Here is a 23,746-nt window from a genome sequence, read left to right as displayed (position 1 = left end):
CCTGCATAGCTAGGGCAGATATTTTCCAATGCTCTGAGGAGCTCTGTAACTGTTTATCAGACTAGAAAATGCCTGTGTCAGCAGTCCAGAAAGATAGAGGAAATTATTAATAATCTGTGTCCTAACATCCACGCCACACACAGTGATTTTAATGAGTAATGGGCTGGTAATGCATGTGCTGGCCTGTGGTAGCGAAATACCTTGGAACACATTCTAACTGATAGCTAACGGGGCTGTAAAGTGTCTGCTGACTTTTTTTGTGGTTGTATTTATTTTTTTTAATATCTGAGGCAATGGGAATTGAGCATTAGTTATTTTGTGGCTTGCATGTTATAAGGGATGATTGATTTTCCAAGTAGCTCACTGTGCTTCCCTGACTGGGAATGTGGTTTCTAATTGTATTGGCTTACACTGATCGCTTGCAGTTTCTTTAACTTCATTAAAAGTTCTTTCTTTAATCACAGTTTGCTGTTATCTTAAAAATGGGTGGATAATGAGTGCTGAAAGAACTTGAGAATGTTTCCCATTTATGCATTTCTGGTCTTTATAACATGAGGTGGAAGCAGGGGCAGGTAATGTGAGAGGAGTATAGGGATGCTGCTGAGCTGTATAGGGATGGGGTCAGGAAGGCCAAGGCCAAACTGGAATGGAACTTTGCAAGGGGTGCAGAGAAGGATAAGAGAGGCTTCTGTAGGTACCAGTTGAAAAAGGAAAGTCCAGGTGGGCGTGCCCTCCCTAATGAGCCATGCAGACAGGCTGGTAACAAAGAACAAAGAGAAGGGCTGAGATATTCAACAACTTTTTTGCCTCAGGCTTCACCAGTGACTGCTGTACACACAGCCCTTGAGTGGAAGGTTCAGAAGGTGGGAACTGGGGAAGCATTGCCCCTCCCTCTGTAAGCGAAGATCAGGTATGTGACTGCCTGTGGAACCTGAACATCCACAAGACTACAGGCCCTAATGACATGCAAGGGCATAGCAGGGTATGTTGAACAAGAGGAAATGATTTCAAACTAAAAGAGGGGAGATTTAGATTGGACGTAAGGAAGAAGTTATTTTATTTTAAGGGTGGTAAACACTGGAACAGGTAGCCTAGGGAGGTGGAGGTTGCCCCGTCCCTGGAGGCATCCAAGTTCAGGCTGGATGGGGCTTGGAGCAGCCTGATCTAGCTGAAGATGTCTCTTCTCATTACAAGGGAGTTGGCCTTAGATGACTTTTGAATGTCTCTTCCAAATCAAATAATTATATGAATCTATGATTCTAAAAATACTGAAGTTTGATCTGCTGGCAGCTTAATGAAAGTATGCATATCAACTATCTGTATCTTACCTATCCAACAGTGAAAGCTCAAGGCAACCTCTGCAGCAGTAATTGCTATTTGTGGTCCCTTTTTGTCTTCCTTTTCCTTCCCAGCAATGATGAGAACCTATACAAGTTTCAAGAAAGGGGATGCTTTCTTCAGTTAATAAAGGTGCTAAAATCCTGGGTCACTGCTGAGGATTAATTGCTAAGGAGCAGCAGAAGGCAGTGCATTGAGCCAGCTGTGGTAGCAGCTGGAGAAGGTGGACAGGCAGGGTCTGTGGACTTGCAGTGTCTGATTCAGCCTTGGAAAGGAACTTCTACTGCAAAGTGAGGATTGAGACCACCCAGAGGAGCAAGAAGTATGAGCTGAAACATTTTACTACCCTGGTTTCCTAGTTTGTTTTTCAGCATGATCTGACCAGTGAAGACCTGAATGAGGAAGGTACCTGTGTGAAAGAAATTTTCCTAAGGTGGGGTAAGAGGTGCAAGCACACTAACTTTAGCATGAACCACAGAGCATCTCATCTCCCTTGACATTGTCTATGAGTTAACACAGGATAGACAACAAATATTTATAACATGAACCACGCAATGGAGAAGGTCATTGATACATCACTCCTGGCCCTAAAAAGTTAGTAGCATCTCTTTTCAAAATGTAGCCGTTATTTGCTTCGGAGAGGACCTCCTCAGAAAGGTATTTTAAATTACAGAAGCAGGCTTGCATTATTTGAGTGTTGTCCATTGAAGGAAATACTCATCTGACAGATGAAGTCATAATTTCATTTTTGAACATTCTTCCACTGTAATTCATGAAATTTGAGAAAGTATTAGAGGGTATAAAAAATTATTCAGTAGCATGGACATATGGCTGAGTAAGCACAGGTAAAATTGATGAGAAAATGCCTTGGAAATGTTGGGCTCTTATCTAGCAGCCAGTTGAGGATGAAGGGAAACTTGAAAAGGAAAATGAGTGCTTTTCTTGATATGCTTTGCTTCAGAGGCTTTTGGGATGTTTGTCATACAACAGCTTGGTTTGGCGTCAGCCAAGCTCAGTTGTCTCCTGATAAATACGTTTATACCAGCCGAGGCAGCAGCTGGAATTGAAGTGCTTGAAACATATTTTCCAGGTAGCAACTGAAAGTAGGTGTTTGTAACTTCAGGAGCATGCTCTTAGCTTGGGAGGGAATGGGTTAGTCAGCAATGTGATGCTGCAGAGGGCTGTGCCAGCAGCCTGGCTTAGCCTGCTGGGAAGATGAGGTGTTAAATACCAAGTCTGGTGCTGTAAACGCCATCCAGCTTCTCAAGTGAAGACAGCAGACTGCAGAAAACCTAGAAAATAAACAGAACTGTGGGAGGGCTGTGGGCAAAGGAGCTTTGCAACCGCAATGCAGAATGGTCATGTAAAAATGCAAGCAGCAGCAGTCACAGGTATGTACCTGGAACTTGAGCAAAGCACCCGAGTCAAGGCTGCTGTTGCCTCTGGAAAACAGTATATTTTGGCACGTATCCTCATAGTTGTCTCGTGTCCTTAAACAATGTGCCAGAAGAAAGGAGGCTCTCTTGCAGAGCTCTGTTTGCTGATGTCCTGTGGAGTGAAAAGACAACTTTGGGGAAGATTTCAGCTGTCATCTCCAGCAGAAACAATTGTTGTTTACAACTAGATGTCCCATTTTGAGTGGCTCGTGCTGTTTGCAGTGTCCATCTGTTTCTGCCCAAAGCTGTGGAATTACTCTACCAATAACACCGTCCAGCTGTCCATACTACTAGGGCTCTAAAAGGTTGCAGTTTTGTGGCAACTATAATAAGTGACTGCTGTTTACATTTACCTCTTCTGTATTGAATGTTCTTACATGCTTTATTTCCTGTTATTGAGTTTTATTGAACATTTCAGCATTTTGAAGTTGGGCATTTTGAAGGCAAAGGTTCCCTTTATTTTACCCTGTGGCATGTACACCATTGTGTTCACATTTGGGAATACATCTTAGTTACCTGTCCAGGAATTGCCATTAAAACAAAGTTTTAATTCTGTTGCCACTCAAGTTTTACATGGAACTGCCCTGGTCTTGTTATGTGTGAGTGTTTTTAGCAATCTTGTCCCCATTCCAGGGCAAACCTAGCTCCTATGGCATTTTTTTTTTTCACAGCACACAACAGTAATGGCTTAGGGGAAGTCAGAACACTTGAGGATGTCAGCTACAGCGAACACGGTCAGAAAGTGAATCTTAGCTCTCTGCTCATGGGCAGTCAGCTGTGGCTTTTGATGGTGCCTTTTAACAAACTTTTTTTTTTTTAATTAAAAAAAATTGTTCTTCTGCACGAAAAAGCTTCTTAACTGGCAAGCTCATTGCCTGTCTTCAGAAGTCTTCTCCTGGAGTAAACAAGGTTCCATCTGCACGCTTATCTTCACACTAGCAACAAAGGACAGTCTTCTGAAAGAGAAGTGTGAAGGGTCACCAGTTCACCTTTATAGTTGCTCTTTTTGGAATATATTCCTTATGTACTGCTAACTGCTGCTTTGTAGATCTGATTTCTTGAAAGTGTGTGTATGTTGGTATATCTGTGTGTTGGGGTGTGATGAGAGGGAAGCAATACAGCTGGATGGTTAAAATAGTGGTGGGTTATTTTTGTTTGTTTGTTTTTGTTGAATTACAGAGCTCATCTCTTTCTTTATTGCAGTTTTATATCCTTGAATGTCCTTCTGCTTCTACAAAATGAAGACAATGATTGCATGCTCCTTTTTGCTGTTTGGGCATACTCTGCTGTCCACTGTCACTGTCATGGCAAAAGATCTCCCAGGAGGACATTTTACCCGAAGAAGGGATGTTAACTCTCAAACTCTATTAGGTAAGTTTTCAAAAAGCACAAAAAAAAAACAACAAAAAAAAAACCATCACTACACTAAAAGCAATTTCATATATAAAGATAATTAAGATAAAAAGTAGGAGCAGTTGGCCAAACCTTGTCTGAGTTAGTTTATAATAAAAAAGGAGATTGTCATTTTCAGGCAGGGATATGAGACTCTTTTGATTTAGCAGCTCTTGAAAGAAGGCATTTGCTTTTGGGATACTAGATCTACTTTATTACAAGTGCCATGTATTTGCTGCAGTTTTTTTGTACTGGATATAAAGGATGACTAAACTGAAATCAGTAGTTATTGAAATGGGGCATGTTATTAAATTACTTAATGTTAATCCCTTCATTCGGTCAGATTAATTTTGTTTGTAAGGAGTAGCTCATTTTTACTGTTCTGCTGAAAAGCTGACAACAGGATCTGACAGTTAGTTTGTGGCTGTTGTATTTTAAAACATAGGTTCATCTCTCTTGTTTCTTATTGTCTGTACTTCATCAGATGATTTGTGGGGTCAATCTGGGGGTTGGACTTGATGATCTCTAAAGGTCCCTTCCAACCCCTATAATTCTGTGATTTTATTTCTTTTTTTTCATCTGCAGACTGTTCATGACTTAGAATCTTTTTTCTTTACTCACTGTTTGAGTGGGTACATTATAAACTCAGATTATGGAAAAATAGCATGGACTTAACTTTGGACAAGGCCCACCATTAGGGCTTCGTGATACACATTAGTGGCAGATCTCACTAAATATCTCTCTCCAGCCAGGAGATGTTAAGTGGCCTGCCTCCTTATGCCTGTCACCTGACTTAGGTGAACATGGGGAATGTGAAATGTCCTGGAAAGAAGAAACAATGGGAGAACATGGAAGAAAGCATGACAGGGAGGAGAGCAGTAGGTTTTATCAGAGTCAAACTCTTCTTCAAGAAAAATGTGATCCTTTAAATGTGTAAAGTACAGTTCACACTTTGGCATGAGTTAGCTTTTTTAAATTTTTTTACAGGTTTTCAATTCCTGTAGAACAAAATGACAGTGGGTTTCTTACTGTCTCTCTTGAGACATTTGGGGTTCTGCAACTGGAGGCTGAAAAGCACAGCTCTGGAGATGTAGCCCATTAGAAGGTATGGATGTGAAACAGCAAGAGAAACACCTCCACTCACATTTTATTCATTAAGATTCTTATTCTTTCTAGGATCCTAAACTCTAAAATGAGATTTAAGTGGCAGCCCTTCCAGGAACTTCCAGTCTTCAGCAACTATCTTAACTTAGTTTTAAGAAATGAATCACCAATTTCCCTAGAAAATAAATTTGATAGTAAGGTGCTGTGTAGAAAAAAAAAAAAAAGGTATAGCGTTTCTCAGCTTTTTTTACATATATAAAATTGCTTTTATAGTCCCTTTTTCATATTTTGAATGGTGGAAAAATTAAAAGAACTAGCACAATATTAAATCAAATGCACAGATTAAATTCTTCTTTTAAGAGTCAAGCCATGTTGTGAACCTTAAAAAATTCTGCATCCCTATTCAGTTTGGCATATGCAGGATGCAAACAGTTCTGGCAGATCTTGCTGAAAGAGCTGTTTCTAGACATTAAATGATGCAAGAGACTTGGGACAGTCTCTGGTCCAGCTCATAAAAATACGTGGCAGTTTAGAATCAGACTCTTGGGCATTGCATTCTGTTGCAGTAAATTAGGTCACCTGCTTCTGATTCAGCAGTTGCATGTAAACAGGGGCATAGTCAGAACGTGCCTCTCTGCAAAGAACAGAATGTGTGAAATGCATGCCACTGTGCTCCAAAGCTGTAGTGTTCTTTAAATGACATGGGTAAGAACGGGGCCAAATCATGATCTCAGTGACATCAATTCTATTGACTTAATAAAACCATTCCAGACTTTAAGTAATTTAACAGGGATTAAAAGCCATCCCATTCTGCATAATATGTATATAATAAATAGTAGTGGCAGTGACAATTGCTGCTGTTGCGGAAAGTCTTGGTTAGCAAGCAAAAACGAGCGTTACAGCTGCAGAGGACCAACAGATAAATGGAAAAGCAATAAAAGTTCAGGAGTTTGGGATTTTTTTTGTTGGGTGGAGCTCTCTGTGTTTTTAGGACTAAAATACAGGATTATGCCATGTGAGTATTATCAAAATAATTCTGTTTTTTTCTTACAATTTTTAAAACTGACGTGTACTGATATGGTTGTTTTGTTGTTTTTTTTTTTGTAGAATACAGGTAGTGCTTATGTACAGGAGTAAAAGTCCTTGCTGCAGGAGACTGGCAGTATAAATAAGCAAAATGAAACAGACTAAAAGCCCTGTGGGATTGTCCAAATGCACGTACAAGTACTTTGGGATCAAGCTAAATTGGGATCAGTTTAACTTTTGGCAGCTGTACACTAGTTTTCCATTCCTTAATTATCTTGTTAGGGCTAATGGGTTATGTTTTAAGGAAACCTTCAGAAAACAGAGCCGTGTCTTTTCTGTGTTTTTCTTATCCAGTCTTCCTGCTAAACCTCAATGTGTATTGTGATCATTTTGTAGATATTTGCATTGGTTAAAATTGTTTAAAACTATTACTATAGCTAGTGATTTCCATTAAAATTTGATATGTTGTGTAGGTGTCAGTTGGACATAAAGTATTTGAAACTCTCAGTATGACCTTTGAAAGCCAATCTGCCTTGGATAGGTTTGACTTTTCACACTTTCTTTAAATCCTGAAGCAAACCCCTGGGTAGTTAAAACTTGTCAGCTGTGCTGATCTAATTAACTTTGTTAATATTATCTTAAATCTTCTTTGCAGAGTGTTAACTCCAGATTAATTGTAATTGGTTTAAGAAAATGTATATGCATTTCTTGTGTTCACCAGAACATACATTAAGTTGATGGAAATTAACATTTTAATGCAAGGTACTTGTGCTTTAAAGGATCGTTTCCATGGTCCTGCACGTGCTTGTGAAATAACAGGAAGAGTAGGGATGGCCCATGGAATCTATCTTTCCTGGAGCAGAGAGCAATCCCTTCTCCTCTTAAATGACACATAAACTAAAATTTGCCTTCCCTTTCCTCTCATCAGTAATTCGATCCTGAGTGTTGGATATTTTGGATTATCCTGGTATCTTAAAGGAAATTAATCTGTTGCTTTAGAATCTTCCCTTTCAAAGATTTTATTAGAGTTCTGAAGAGTTTTTACTGAGCTGTCTGACGAAATCTTTGTTCCTGCTGAGTGCAGCTGCTTTGTTATATTACACACAGATCAGTGGAAGCACAGTTTGCCAGCTCAGCTTTGCTTTTGGATACTCAAGAAGAGCAGTAATGGAACTAGAATTTGCTACATGTTTTTGAATATAAAATGGTGTCTATTGCATTAGCTAATTTCCTTCAGGTGTAACCGAGGTGGACCTCTGCCCTTAAATGGACTCATTGACCAAGATCTGTATCAGTTGTCCAGAGTGGTGATAACCACACCATGATTTCAGGACCACAGCAACTGTCCACAGCATCTTTCAGCAGGTTGAATGGTCAGAAGTGACAAACGTCCAGTCCTTGCAAGATACACTTGATGTTGTGTATTAGGGGAGGACAGAGTGGGTGGGAGAAGGCACAGAGATGTTCCTACCCCAATTCTGGCATTGGAAAAAGAAGGGAAAGCAAAACTTCAAAATTGTGCTGAACCCACAAGTGTGGGTTGTTGTTTTTTTTTTTATGAACTCTGTTCTTGTAAACGTAAAACTGATCATATGTTTCATGTCATATGGACATGTTTCTTTGGAGAGCATGGGAATAATTTATTAAATTGCAGAATAATATTGTAAGCACTTACATTCTATCCGCTCCTTAGGAATTTACACCTAAAACTGCAAGAGATTTACTGATACTGCAAAAACCAAAAGAAAGAGAGGGGAAAGGAGGCCAGGAGGAAAATGTACTTGGCCCCTGTTCAGTAGTAACTGCTGCTGAGCTCAACTGTCTCTGTCTGTGTTGAATTACATTTTGCAGCAAAGTATAGCATAATTTATCTCTTGGTTGTATGTATGTGGTTTCAGTAATGATACGGAGGGAAATAATGAATTACACAGTGCTCTCTAAATTTATGAATCACTGCTTTGGTCTGTTAAAATTACTCCAAACATCCCTATATCCAACCCAGTTCTTAAGCTTGTGTATATGTAACTTTAGGCTCTAGAGCATTGTCAGGTTAACCTTACAAGTTTAAATTTTTGCCACAAATAAGAGGGGAAAGTACATGATGGAAGTGAGTGCACTGTGTAATGCTTCTGTGCAGTGCAGAAAAGATTACTGGTTAGTTTTGATTGAGTTCATTGTACATTTATATGCTAAGGGCTGTCCTGAGATCTCTAAATCCTACTAATGTAGGCTACTGAACCACAAGATAACTGCTGTAGGAATGTTATCTACAACCTCAGCCCAAGTGTGTTCATCTTATTTCTTCATATAAATAGAATTCTTTTTTTTTTAATCCTCACAGGTGCTAAATAGAGTCATTTCTAGTGAATTCTGCATTGCAGGTGATGTCTTGACAACTGCATCATGTTTTTGATGTGATATGCTGGTACTATATTTGAGAAGATTAAAACTTTTTCAGGTAGTAGATAAAGGCTGGGAGCAGTTGCAAACTATCTCTCTCGAATGATCACATATTAGTTAAAATGCAACTGCAGTCCTTTTCTAATTAAGAGTAACCAAACTTTTATAAGGTTACAAAGTAATCAAGTTCTTATCAGTTTAGACTCTCGCTAATCAAAACATAAAATGGCCTTATAAAAATACAGATATGTTATATTTGGAAAGAGAGAGCAAAGCATTTTATGGTCTGTGAAATCTCCTGTTTCTTCCCTCTGAGATGTTTATGCAGTCATTGTGCCATGGTGGAGAATTAGCAATTGCATGCTTTGCTTTTCAGCAGTGATAGCTGAAAGGTCTCTCATGGCCTTTATGTCAAGGCTTCAGCTTTCATCTTAATGTCTCAGCTGCCAGCCTCTTCCCTCCAATAGCTGGTGTACTTACCCTACCTGGCAGGGTCTGAAGCAGTAGCAGGAGTTGCACTTGCCCAGACTTCCCCACTCTCTCAGGCTCCTGGGTTTTGTTGGCAGTAAAAGACCATTTCTCTGTAACTCTGAGGCTTGGTAATCTGACTCGTACTAAGGCTGTGCCTCCCCAACCCTTAGTAGGGGACCTGGAGGATGAGAAGCAAGATGTGATTGGGGGCTGTATCTCTCCTGTCAGCTGTTCCCTGCGGAAGCTGTTACCCCTTAAGCAGGACCAGCTTGTGGGATCTGTGGGCCTGTGACAGACTTCAGGGATTTGTGTCCTATTCTGAATGCACTCATGTGCAGCCAGCTGTTAAAGAGATTGGAAAGTTTGGGTTTTGATTTGGGTTAGCCATTTCTAGCCACATAACACTGTTACGCTTGCCAACTGTTGTATTTAGATTTCAATATTCATTTTCAAGTCTTGCTTCAAAATAGCATTCACATTTCAGCAACATAAAGCGCAATTCAGTAATTAATATTATATATGATATCATATTTCTAACAGCACAAGAAATTTTCTATTTGTATAAAACTTCATCATTCCTTAAATATTTCCTCTATATGAATATTTCCTGTAACAAAGCCTTTATGTTTCTCTTTTCTTTCTCTTTCTTCCTTTTGCCTTTCTCCTTCCTCCCTTCTCTCTTCTTTTGTTTCATTTTCTTATCCTCTTTTTTTCCCTCTCTTTTCCTTTTCCTTTGTTTTTTAAAGAGTTTTTTAAATTTTCTGCTTGGAAGAAAGAATATCTGTTTCTACAGGAAAAAAACTGAGTCATGTACCAAATGAAAATGTTCTTTTTCTGAAATTGTTTGTTACACCGCCCACAAGTTACTGTGAAATGCCACTTCTGTGTGAAGAATTAACGTATCTTGACACATGCTAAAGAAAATTACAAGCTCCATTTTATGTGTATTCTCAGAGAGCTCAAAGTTTTCTCTTGAGTATTTTATCTTGAAGGAAGATTAGGCTGAGAAAAGAACATAAATACTGAATATCACGAAACCACAGAACTGTAGGTGTTGGAAGGAACCTCCAGAGATCTCAGAGCCCAGCCCCCTGCCAAAGCAGCTCCCTAGCCCAGGTTGCACAGGTAGGCGTCCAGGCGGGTCTGGAACATCTCCAGAGAAGGAGATTCCACCACCTCTCTGTGCAGCTTTGCCACTGCTCTGTCACCCTTATATGTTAATATATACAAGTATGGTTTTTTTAGCTTCATTATATATCAGCTTAACAATTAAAAAAAAAAAAAAGCAACTGTGCAATATTATGTGGAAGACCTTGGAAAGAGCGTTTTCATAACCTAAGGGACAACTCATTTAAAGAGGTGAGTGGATAATCAGACAGTATTAGGTAAACAAACATGCTCTTTATGTTGCTTTGAAATATGAAGATTTTCTACTTACTTAAGTACTGCTGAACTGATAGAACTGTGGTTTGCCAGTGGATATGATAGGGCATGCACTTTTAGGGGCAGTGGGAGATGGTATATGACAGTATCTCATGGTGCTGTTTATGAAACTATTCTGGGAGAGAGTATAGTACTTAAACTGTTACCAGTGGATAGAAATATGTGGTTTCAAGTCAGCTGATCAGTGAGAAATGTTGAGGTTGCTAACAGCTTTCACTACAAACAAAGACATGGACAGCTTTAAAAAATAGTACTGATAAGAGTTTATAAAACATTACACTAATGTTCTGAAAGGAAGAATACCAACTCTTTAATCACTTTTTTTCACTCCATTTTCTGCAGTCCTGCTAGCAGCTATTTACTTTTTCTAGCAGTTCGTTCTCTAATAATTTGTGTCCCTCAAAGAAGGCAAGATAGAGGTTTCAGATTTTGAAGGAGAGAGAAAATACTTCATCCCTCTTTCCTGGTGTTCCCCTGCCTGCAAGAGAAAGCAACCCCACTCCCCTGTCCCCAGTCTTCCTCACTATGAAAGCAGGCAACCAACGGTTTCCATCTCAGAACAGAAGAAATACGCAAGAACTGAGACAGTTCAGAGCATCCCAGCAACATTGGCTTCATACCACAGACAACACCAAGTCTCATAAAGAACTGGAGAAGTAGTAGGAGTCACTTTGGGACCCTGAGATTAGATGAAACTTTATAGTATTAATGACCTTGTTATTTTGGAAAAGGTGACAGGAAAGTAAGGCACCTCCTGATGTGATGAACTTGCATGTAGGAGAAATGGAAATCTATGGATAAGAGCCTACAGTTCTCCCAGAAATTCTGGAATTTCAAAAAAGATTTTGTCAGAATCAATAAAGAGATGTCTAGAGGCTGTTATATCTGGAGAGTGTTCCCAGATGAAGAAATTTGTAAGGAGGAGTGGGCAAAATGCCAAACTCATAATGAATCTTTGGGCTAGGGCCAGAGGCTTGTGAGTTTGGGAAACAGCTCAGAGCAAGAATGGGGCCAGGGAGCACGAGGGCAGGTCTTGGACTAAGGGTCTGTTCCACAGCTGGAAAGAAGTGGAGTCACCTGAACAGCCAAGTGCAGGACATACATGTGCCAGATGAGGGGGTCCTCAGCAGTTCCTAACGCCAAAGTCAGGATCATAGAGAAAGGTGGTGGAAGTAACTTGCAAAAAATATCTCACTAGAGCCAGGAAGTGTTTAGAATTATTGGTATTTTTCATTTATTCCTGGTGACAGTCACAAAATGTGTTTTCCAAACAGGAATGATGTTTACTGCTGTGTACTTCATTCCTGGACCTGTAAATGAAGCTACTTCAGTTTCCTATAAGGTATACATAGGCAATATGTATGTATGTCTTCCCTCTCATCAGAGTGCTTTGTTCTTGATGTATTTCTGAAAGAATTGCAAATTTGAGTGTTGTTTGTATATATGATTGTACAGCAAGAAAGTCAAACCTTCTGGTTGAACTGAGAAATCCTTTGGAAATAGCTGAGTACCTGTCAAACCTAATCTTTCTGGCTGGATGCTCAGCCAGGGAAAACCACAATTTTGGAATTTTGAGAATATGCAATATCAACAAATTTGTACGTTTACAAAAAATTTGCTAAGAGTCATACCAAAGTTTATAAAGAACAAAGTTGTAAAGAAAAGGAAGGCAAACCAGACTGAGAGAAAACAAAATAATAAAATGACAAAGAAATGAAACGTAGAAAGAAGTTTTATAATATGCTAGCTGACAGAATAGTTCTCTTCTTTTAGTTAAGACTTTAGTTCTGTTACTCAGACAAAGATGAAAGTCTAAGAATGAATGTGGTGTTATTGCTGGCAGTCTCACATGGCATATAATTTTTGTATTTATTAGCTCACTTTACAGTGATGTGGATACAATGTTGAGTCTTAAAATTGCCATTAATGCATTGTCTACTTAGGTAATAATTTTTCTATGATCTCATTTTTTTCTCAACTGATCTCATCTGTCTTTTTCTCTCAAGTTGTCTTAAATTATAACAAAAGTTCTCATGGAACTAGTATTTACTTGTTATAAATTAATTTTTTTTATTGTCTAACTATCTTAAAATTGCTGTAGTGTTTACCAAATGGAGCTAACCTCCTTTTGCTTTGCATGCAGCATTAGCTTTTATAACAGTTATTTATCTCACTTGTTAGGAGAAAGATCCACATTATCAAGTTCTATCCCAATTACAAAATCCATTAAAACATCACAAAGACATAGGACAAAAATAGGAAATAAATAACTTCATTCTTAACAAACTTTTCAAGGCAGTTGGCTTGCAAAAAACTTCTGAAAAAATCATCACTGAAAACCTGGGTCCTTTGAAAATGTTCAGCTTGAATATCCCAAAGAAATGTTTGAGGATGCTGATGAATAAAATAATGCCAGAGGACATCCGTGGGCATTGGGATTCCGCTGTTATTATTCAGTTGCTAGAGCAGACTCTGGCCCATGTTGATTAGCACTCTCTGAACAATCCCTGTGCATGATGCAAAGATTATGGGGGATCAGGGTTTATTACCAGCAGATGTGTGGCCATTTTGCTTCAGTGGGAAAGTGAATTTAATGCTGTGAGTTCAGTTTAGCGTGTGTGATAGACTTCTCTGGCACTGAGACCAGTGGGACAATGCAGCCTGCACTGATACTACTGATTGATACTGAGATTGCAGAGTGCCTGCGTCCATATTGCCTGTTAGATGGGACCCTGGCTCATGCTTATTCCCATATCATGCCTGCATATTATTTGAAAAAGTGTTGATTCTCCTAGGCCAAACAATGCCACGAACCATTCAAATCTTTCAGCAGCATAGAAAATTCAGTTCTTATGCCCAGGAATACTCCATCACACTGGAGTGAATCCCAGCTGGATTCATTAAGGGAGAACCATTGTTCATTCCGCAGAGGTGGAATGACAGTACTCCTTTCTAGACAAGCTCTACATTGAGTGGAGGAGAATGCATTTACTTTTGACCCGGCCTTTAGTTTGCTGGCCTTATCTTTCCAACTTTCCAAGAACCTTGGAATTATGGACAATATAATTCACGCTTTCAGGGCTTTTTTTTTTTAACTTTTGCATTCTCAACTCAAAATATGTGCTAACTTTAATGTTGGTTTCTGTATGAGTAGTTCTTTTCAATGAATGTGTCAGTTTTCATAAGAGTGGAAAGGAATTTCATTGGGATTTGAAGACATTTGCCAAAGTTGTGAAAAAGTTCTTTGTTTAAACATAAGAGCTGGTAGGAGGAAGAGGTTATAGTTTACAAGGCAAGTGCAAATCTGTGGAATTTCTTAAAAGGTAGCATGGAAAGTTTATCTGAGGGAGTTAGTGTTCATCTGTTAGCCATTACTGATTGCCACTCCTCAAAGTACCAGCCACCTGGAGTTTTACTTGGTGAGAGATTTACACTGGGTTTTATGGAACCTGTGTTGTCTGAATCACCATTAATAATCACAAGGTTATTAAAAATCCTCAGAATCTGAAGACAGAGACTTTAAGCGTGTTTGTTTTTTTAACAAGGAAATGTTTGACATTTCTATAGGAAGGATTTTTCTAGCGAAAGTAGTTCAGAAATGCACAAGAGCTGTTCCAAAAATAGTACCTCCTACTTTATTTTGTTGGCCCAAAACTGCAGAGGCAGATGTTGATGGTATTGCAGTAGAGGTTGAACCTTCCCACCAATATTCCATTTCATTTTGTTGTTTTGTGACAGGTGGCAGCAGAGGGACAGTCGGACAGAATGGTGTTTGACATGGAAGCGTGTGTGATCGAATTCCTCTTTGCAGGAAAAAAAAATGTCACTCATTGACATTTATTGTCATTCATTGAATATTTATTGAAAAGATCAAACAATGGATGTGGGCACAGTGAGGTGGTGGGTGGTGCGTTTCAGTGGTGGTGACAGCAGTGTGAAAGACAAGCCATGTTCTGGATGACCACGTATGGCTGTCACACCACTAAATGAAGATTGTCTTGATCAGCTATCTGTACAAATAGGCTCATGGTTGTGGCTGTGTTGAAAAATAGTGTTTTGTAGCTGAGACTTTGCTCTATTTGATAGTTGCAAGCAGCACAATAACACTGTTGTAGTTTCCACGGGACTAAATAGGAAGCATTACTTTCAGAGCAACCCACTTACTATATTCATCTGCATAAGTAATTTAGCAAAATGGGCTTTATTTCTTGTAGTACTATCCAGTAACGCTATCCAAATTTCTTACTGCCCTGTTTCATATGCTACTTCAAAATAACGGACTGAGACTCCTGAGGCAGGGATCCAAATCTATATATTCAAATAAAAAATCCTCCCTGAAATTCAGAATTATTCAACAGGAAGGTTCTTGTTTTTGTAGGAAGTGAAATAACAGTGATTTTACGCTTCTCCGTTCTCTGTCCTTCCCTTCATAGACACTTAGCTTTCTGTAATTAACTTTTTTACCCTGTCCTGCTCCCTTAAATCTTATTTTTGTATTATCTTGTGTTATCTTTATATCATAACTGTATGTATAGTAGTAAGAGAATAGTAGTAAGAGAAATTAATAGATACACAATTGATATCCTAAGATAGAAGACAGCATGTCAGGATATCTGTATCCCATTAAAACTGGAGTTTTATTCTACTCAGTCTGGCTTGCACTCAACGTCCTCTGATTTTGAAAGAATAAGCAACTTGAGCATATTCCTACGCTTATGAATAAAGCCATACTGTAAACTGCACATGAATAAATCCAGGCAGTCATTTTTATTGTCAGCAAAGAGCATTTTTATTCTATGCCCACAAAAGTTCTTGGTAATCTATGAAAGAGGCTTCTGAGTTAACAAGTGAAAATAGGCATCTTTCTCACCCCTCTCCTTGGCAGGAATACATGGTTAGCATTCATCAGCAGTCACAAGCGAGCTCATGTAAAGGCTTGTCTGCAGACTGATGTTCCAGTTGAGTCTTTGATTTGTACTTGTGCTGTGTGACATGACCTTTAATTATACAATCAACCAACTACTTTTTCCGCAGGACATTTGCCTTATTTAATGCCTTGGTGGATAGGAGTGCTCTGGGAACTTAACTGGATTGTGCAGTAAGGGAGATTTCTGGTTGGAGTTAGCTTAGTGAGAGGAGGTTGCTACTGTAGTTCGATGAGATTCATGGTACCGTTAATTGTTCTATTAAATCTCAGTTGATTTCTCATCACCAGCATCCTGTTAAGTCCTTCAAATTCATTTTAAACTTTTACCATACGCTCTTCTGTGGCAAAGCTCAGAGCTCACATCCCCCTGCTTGCTTCAAGCAAGCCTTTCATGTGCTGGCTTTCTGTATAGGAAAAGCCAGTGAATGGTCAATCCGTATCCATTCTTATCATGCAACTTGCGTGTGTCTGCACTGGATTCTGAGCAGGGGCCGGTGAGTGTACCCAGGGCTTTTGAAAGCTTGTAGAATGCCCAGAAGGCAACTATGATTGTTGTTACCCATGATAGCTTGGTTTGCCTTCCTGTGCAATTTTCAGATACAGACATACTCTGTGGTATTTCCAGGGCTCTTGGAAAAAAAAAAAAACTGAAAGCCTGAAACAAGAAATGATGGGAAGTGGGCGGTCTTTTTTTCCAAATCGAATGCCATTGCAGAAAAGTGGATTTTATCTCTGGTGCAGCCCCAGAATCTCTGTGTGATGCTGAGCTAGTCCAATACGTTAGACTTTTCCCAGATGGCCATTAATTATGTGTTTGAAATCATGGGGTATGATTTGCAGGAGTGCTGAGCACTCACAGCTGCAGCTGACGTCATTGAGAGCTGTACTTTGTACATACAAAGTGCTTTTTAATGCCAAGTTCCATGAAAAATCAGTTCCTTCGTATCTCAGTCACTCCAATTAGCAGATACTTTTGACCTGTATTTCTGTTTTCTGTTTTCTTATTTGCAACAAAGGACTAGTACTACCTCATGTCATCAGAGTGTTATCCGATCAGGATTTCTGAATTCTCAGGCCCTACAACAAAAACCATTAAAGTGCAGCCCACTAAAATAATAACAGTGTAACTCAGAGGATTTCTACCACATGTGAGGTATGAGTTCTAAATCTTGACAGTGCCCATTCTGAGCACTAATCTCACAAAAAACTAATCTACTGATCATGTAACAGGCAGATATTAAACAGAAACCAAATTCAGATTACCCAAGGAGCATTATTTACAGCATTTCCTGTTTTTCCTGTATTTTTCCAACTCTTGGCAGGGTGTTTACTTAGCATCTTTCATTGAATAGCTTGGGTTGGAAGAGACCACAAGGATCATCAAGTTCTAACCCCCCTGCTGCAGGTTGCCAACTGCTAGATAAAATCCTAGATCAGATTCCCCAGGACCCCACCTGCCCTTGAACACCTCTAGAGATGGGACATCCACAACCTCTCTGGGCTATATCACCTCACCACACTCTCAGTGAAGAACTTCCCCCTGACATCTAAAGTAAATCTTCCCTCCTTTAGTTTAAGGCCATTTCCCTTTGTCCTATTACTATCTACCCATGTAAGAAGTTGATTTCCCTCCTGTTTGTAATCTCCCTTTAAATATTGGAGGGCCCTTAAGAGGTCTCCTCATAACCTTCTTTTCTTCAGAGTGTACAAGTCCAGCTCTCTCAGCCTGTCTTCGTAGCAGAGGTGGTCCAGCCCTGTGACCATCTTCATGGCCCTCCTCTGGGCCCTCTTGAAAAACTTGGTATCTTTCCTGTGTTGGGGGCCGCAGACCTGTGCTCAATACAGTTGAAGCCTCACAAGGACAGAGTAGAGAGGGACAATTTTTGACACTTCTGGTCAACGTAATCTGATCTGCATTTAAAAAAATTCTTATATTTTTGCTGTCATTTTGTCTTCTAGAAAATACTTGTAACAACAAACGTCTGGACCTTGTCTTCATCATTGACAGCTCTCGCAGCGTACGTCCTTATGACTTCGAAAAAGTGAAGGAGTTCATTTTAACAATCCTGCAGTTCCTGGACGTCGGTCCTGATGCCACTCGAGTAGGCCTGATTCAGTATGGCAGCACTGTCAAACATGAGTTCTCTCTGAAGACATTTAGGCGGAAACAGGAGATTGAGAGAGCAGTGAGGAGAATGATGCACCTGGCGACCGGCACCATGACGGGATTGGCCATCCAGTACGCTGTGAACATCGCGTTTTCAGAGTCAGAGGGAGCTCGACCTCTGAACCAAAATGTGCCTCGCATTATCATGATAGTGACGGATGGCAGACCACAGGATCCAGTGGCAGAAATCTCTGCTAAAGCTCGCAACTCTGGAATTCTGATTTTTGCCATTGGAGTGGGAAGAGTGGATATGAACACGCTCAAGTCCATTGGGAGTGAGCCACATGAAGAGCACATCTTTCTGGTTGCTAATTTCAGTCAGATTGAAACTCTGACCTCTGTCTTCCAGACAAAACTATGTGGTAAGCTTTTATATAGACAAAAGTAAAACACGGAAAGAAAAAAAAAAAGTCATGTATTATCATTAATTGATTCATTTTTTAAAATGGAACCTAATCTGTTAGATTATGTACATTGAAAAAAAGGGAAACTAGCCAGACAGTATTGAGAACAGTAATTATTCATACAGGGAAAAGCTCATTCTATTGCTCAGTGCCCTAAAATATAATTCCTAGTGATTGTAAGCAGCAAGATAAACACACATGCCATGATTTTCCTATTTTTTTTTGTTTGTTTGTTTTGATAAGCTGTTTCATCTACTGATTTTAAAAGTGATTTCCATTAGAACTGAAACTTCAGAATGGTGAAAGTTATTGGCTATTAAAAAGATTCTGTGGGTTTCATGGCTCATCCAAATTTGTATTAATTAAATGCAAGCAATTATCTCTTAGAATGCCTTGTGACTGGAAGAGACACAAGTATACAAATACAGTATTCTAACCGTTTTAAATATAAAAAGTTAGGAAAACCCTTTACCATGATTTTCATTCATACCATAAAATAAATAGTATTTTAATAGGTATTAATTTACAATAGAGAAATCACTTCCATCTGTAATTCCAAGATAAAAAATTACCCTTTACGAATACAGTGTCATGCAGAACTTGTTTTATTCCGATCTGGGTACTTAATATAATTTTAGTTTTTCCTGAGATATGTTGGAAGGATCTTCATATAGATTTGGCATGAAAGTGGAGCATTTCTAGCAAAGTCCAGAAAATGAATGCATGATGATTTGGATGCTCAATCATCTCTAGGGATGCTTTTGCCAGGAAAGAACTGAGGCTTATTGTCAGGATAGCCTGGAGAATTTTCCTTACTTGGTCTTTTCCAAAGTTGTTACAAAGAACAACAGAGCTCCAGCTGAACTGCATCAGCACAAGACACCATCACAGACAACTTGAGATAATAGATTTTTTCCTGTTTTTAACTTGCCATATTTTTAGCTGGCGTAAAATCCATTTAAAAAACAAACAAAAAAGTAAAATTAGCATCAGTTGAGAGCTTAAATGAAACAGATTGGAAATTATATAAAATTCAATTTTATTGGATTTTTAATAGCATTTTAGAAACAAATCCAGTACAAGTACGGCTTACTCCTTTTTTTTTTTTCTGAATAAGCAGTGCCCAGTAAATGTATTAAAGTTTTGTAGTTCACCTTTAATCCAAATAGACGTGATCCTCAATAAAACCGTTCGCCCTGCAGATGGAGGAGTATGGAGGTCACAAGGATTGCTGCTGCCTCCCTTTCTAAGGGAGTGCCTCCACAACATTTGCTGTTTCGAGAACTGAAGGTGAGATACAAAACAACCACTGACAGAACAAGTTCAACAAAGAAGTTAAGGTGCCAGCCTTTTATGGATGGATTTCAACGTAAAGGACTGAATGTCTGATAGGATCTTTAATGTTTAGTCGAGTGTGGGCTGTGAAGTGTTCAGCCTGCTGAATTTCATAGAGCTATAGAATATCCCAAGTTGCAAGGAACCCACAAGGATCATCAAGTCCACGTCCTCGCTCTGCACAGCTCCACCCAGAATTCAAACTAAGAGAAGAGTAAAGAAGTTGTCCCCTCTGTGAATCCAGATGACTCTTGAACTCCAGCAGCTCAGGGCTGTCGCTGCTGCCCTGGGGATCCTGTTTCAGTGTCCACCACCCTCTGATAAAGAACCTTTTCCTATCATCTAACCTACCCCTGCCCGGACACAGCTCCATGCCATTCCTTTGGGCCCTGTCGCTGTCGCAGGGAGCAGAGCTCAGCGCTGCCCCTCTGCTCCCTGTGAGGAGCTGCAGCTGCCATGAGCTCTCCCCCCGCAGCTCTTCTCTGGGCTAAACAAACCAAAGGGCTTCAGTGCTCCTTGTATGTCTTTTCACTGCCCTCCTTTGGATGCTCTCTATTGGTTTTATGTCCTTTTTGGTGCCTAAACCCACACTCTAGGTGAGGCTGCACAGTGCAGAGCAGAGTGGGACAAGCCCTCCCCTCACCCCCTGTCAGTGCTCGCCTGGTGCATCCCAGGATATAGTTGGCCCTTTAGGATGCGAGGGTACACTGCTGACTAAATTCAACTTGCCATCAAGAGAAAATATAGGCATTTGAGCCCCTGCTCCCTGGAGCACCTAGGTTCCTCTCAGGAAATATGGTTAGCTTTTAGATGTTGTCCCCAGTGAAAGCCCAGAGAGATTTACATAGTACTTGGACACCTTGGTTTTTTCCTGAAGCAGTTTAAGGCACCCCTCTGGTCACAATCTGCTAGGCTTCATTCATGCCTTGGGAAAAGAACTGGATTCTTCAGTTGCGTTTGCTCTGTGGGCAAGATAAAACATAAACTGAATTAGCTACTCTTACCTCATGGATAGTGGGGATTCCCCAGACCTTAGCAACTAAATTCTCAGAAGAATCCATTTAAACTGTGTGGTCTTTCCTTGTGGTTACTGCATCTGGCTCCTAAAGGTTCACTGGTGCTAGATACAACAGTTCAGGCCAGAGGATCCTGTGGACCTCTTTCTATTGCCAGTCAGCAAGATAAAGTAGAAGGAAGCAATATCTTGGGAAATTAGAAGCATGAGGAATCATAGGGGTTGGAAGGGACCTCAAGAGTTCATAGAGTTCAACCCGCTGCCAAAGCAGGTTCCCTACACCAGGTAAGACAAGATGAAAATTTAGAAGGGAAATGTAACTGGAGACAGAATCTAGGAATGGAGATGGAGATAGAATAAAAGAAGAGTGAGAAAGACAAATAAGTTGGGCTGGACCAGTCAGAAGGAAGTAGTCTTTTTTAATCTGCTAACAGAGATAGTGTTGTCATCATTTTATACTCACAGAATCACAGAATTGTAGGGGCTGGAAGGGACCTCTAGAGATCATCTAGACCAATCCCCTGCCAAAGCAGCTCCCTAGACCTGGTTGAACAGGCAGGTGTCCAGGTGGGTTTTGAACATCTCCAGAGGAGACTTGATCCTGATGATTCTGGATATACTTGGATCCTTCATGATCCTGGATAAACTGCAGCTTAATTTCTCTCACACAGCTCTGAGTGTCCTGTACAGCTGAGAGCTGCTCCCACATACAGCTTCACCACCTGTGTTGCAGTAGTCCCCTTGGGGAGCTCAAGGAACAAAAACACAGAACGAGGGTTAAAACTGTCAGCATCGTCCACTAACTTTAAAACTTTGATTGAGTGCACTCAAAGGTCTGATTTTCTGGAGCACTTAGCATTTTCAGCATGATGGAATATATCAGCCACGACACTACACCCATCACATGCAGCCAAGAGCCCTGCATTCTTGCAAATCCAGTTGCAAGTATTTCTAGCTGAAAACACGGAGTGTGAATGTTGATGTGTCCTTGAAGATACTGATATTATTGACTTGCCCAGAGACAAATGGGGGACCTCTGACAAAGGTGGGGATAAAATCTAATTCACAAGGTTTTCATTCCAAAACTGTACAATCCTTTCTATTATTGAAATCTCTGGCTTTGTCCACCAAATAACTCCTGCAACAAATCACGCAGAAGCTGAACATGCAGCAGCCTCTTCCACCACAGCAGTCTGACTGATGCCCAGAGCAGCACTGCTTTTTAAATGGATGCAGCAGAGGCCCCTTGTGGGAAAAAGTATTAATCATGTGAAGTTGGTAACAATTAGTGGTAATGTATTCTCAAAATGAATTCAGTAGCAGCAGATGCTTTTTTTTTTTCCCTCTCCTTCCATTTTTGAGTACTCTTATTTTACTGCTTTACATGATTTGATACTGGAGGTCTGACTTTTTGAAGGATTATTCTGGGGGAGTATTACAGAGGAATATGGTGAGATTTTCTGATATATAAACTGTTGAAAGTACTGTTTTTTTTAATTTGTCATATTTTAAGTGCCCCTTTGGTCATAACAAACTGTACCTGATGTTGAAAACTAGTGAGACCATGAACTTTACTTTTAGAAAGACAGAAGTATGAGGAGACCAGAAATACCAGCAGGTGTGCATTCACGCAGATAAAAAGTACTTGAGATGTTTTGTAATGACAGAAAATGAGTTCCAAAAGGCTCATGAAGAGATTTGGGAATTGTGGTGGTCTGTGTATTAGCAGTAAATGGATAACTGTGGCAACTGTTCCAAAGACTCAATAAATACTGTGTATCTCAAATAACTTTTTTTTTCCCCAGAATTTCCATGCATACCACATGTAAAGTTATTTATTAGGCTTTTACTGTGTCTGTTAGAAAATTACTGTTGAATATCTATTCCATAAATGTTAATGTTTGCCAAGCTAGCAGCATAATGAGCATAATGAGCACATCAGTCTCTAATCGTCCTTGAGAAAAACAGATTACTGTCCACTCATTGTTCTCAGAGAACAATTCACCTGTATATTATAGGAATGACATAACAGCAGTGCTCTAGTGGAAGAAAAAAGGTTTATGATATTCATTACTTCCCCACAGAAAATCTGATATGGAAAAAAAAAAAAACACTGAGTAATGAACTTGGCAGAATAGGTCTACTTTGTGGGTTTTTTTCTTCCTGTCACAGTCTGCTGCATTTTGCTACTTGCTATTAGAGACATAAAATACAAACAGAATAAAAAAATAGGCTCAAGAACAGTTATGCTCTGGAGTGTAGCTCAGCTCAGTTTCCTCTCATGGAGTTTTGGAGATGCTTGACTTCACTGTAGTCATTTCTTGTCCAAATATTCCTCAAAATTAATGAATTGGCAAGCAAGATGTATCATCAATCTTTTTTTTCCAGTTGTTCTTTTTTAGTATTGTGCTGTAGGGTACTTCATTCAGGAAATTAAATGTTCTCTAGAACAATTTGTAATTAAATTACACTTATTTTTAAATTTGAATGTGCTGCCTGTTTCATTGTTTTCATGGAACCAGCAAGTAATTAGTGTTTCCAGATGCTCTATTGTAATTTTTTGTTGTTGTTTATATCCCTCTTCCACAAGTAGTTTCATGACCAACGTCAACCAGATAATAAGTAAACTCTTATTTTTATTATGAATAAAAATATAATTCTGTTTGGTAAGGATTGTTTTTACACTCAAATATAGGCTTTACCCCATTTTTGTCTTGACTGTTGAAATTTAATTTTTTTTTAAGTGACTTCAGTAAAGTATTTTAAACCATTTATTACTCAGTTGTGACAACAAATAAGCATGCCCAGTGATTAATAACCTCTTACTTTTCTCTTTCAGTGCCCCATATGTGCAGTATAGCTGAGCATCACTGTGATCATTTCTGCGTAAATACCCCTGGCTCTTATGTATGCAGATGTAAACAAGGTTACGTCCTGAACACTGACCAGAAGACTTGCAGCAGTATGTTATCTTTCTTAACTATTCTCGTGCCCCTCTAAAGCATTTAACATCAGCGGTTTGAGTTTGGTTCATAAAGAAGAGCTGAACTTGTTGTATAATTAATGGTAATCACAAAGAGTCTAAAAAAGTGAAGTTGTTTTTCTTTTTTTTAATGAAGTTCTTGTAAGCCTTTGTGAAATACATCCAGCTCTAATTATTGTATGTGACTGCAGTAGTACACAGTGACTGCATGTAATATGCTCAAGAATGAAACAACAGCCAAAGAAAGAACTGTTACATCATCTCATATTAAATTATCCCAGCTACTGTAGTAACCTGTCTAGATA

General features: G+C 39.4%; 1 protein-coding gene across 4 annotated transcripts in view; it reads left to right on the top strand.

Moving 5' to 3' along the window:
* The first annotated feature begins 3,991 nt into the window (after positions 1-3,991).
* The window catches only part of MATN2 (matrilin 2), a 61,813-nt gene continuing 42,058 nt past the window's right edge, over positions 3,992-23,746 (top strand). For all 4 annotated transcript variants that reach the window (XM_065751685.1, XM_065751686.1, XM_065751684.1 and 1 more), the window contains exons 1-3: positions 3,992-4,145; positions 17,497-18,066; positions 23,298-23,420. In XM_065751685.1, the coding sequence (XP_065607757.1) occupies positions 3,992-4,145; positions 17,497-18,066; positions 23,298-23,420 (847 nt within the window). The remainder of the gene's footprint in view (positions 4,146-17,496; positions 18,067-23,297; positions 23,421-23,746) is intronic.

The sequence above is a fragment of the Cyrtonyx montezumae genome, unplaced genomic scaffold (assembly GCF_038088225.1).
Source record: "Cyrtonyx montezumae isolate F1298 unplaced genomic scaffold, pur_monq_1.0 scaffold_8, whole genome shotgun sequence".
NCBI lineage: Eukaryota > Metazoa > Chordata > Aves > Galliformes > Odontophoridae > Cyrtonyx > Cyrtonyx montezumae.
This window is presented reverse-complemented; position numbering and strand designations above follow the sequence as displayed.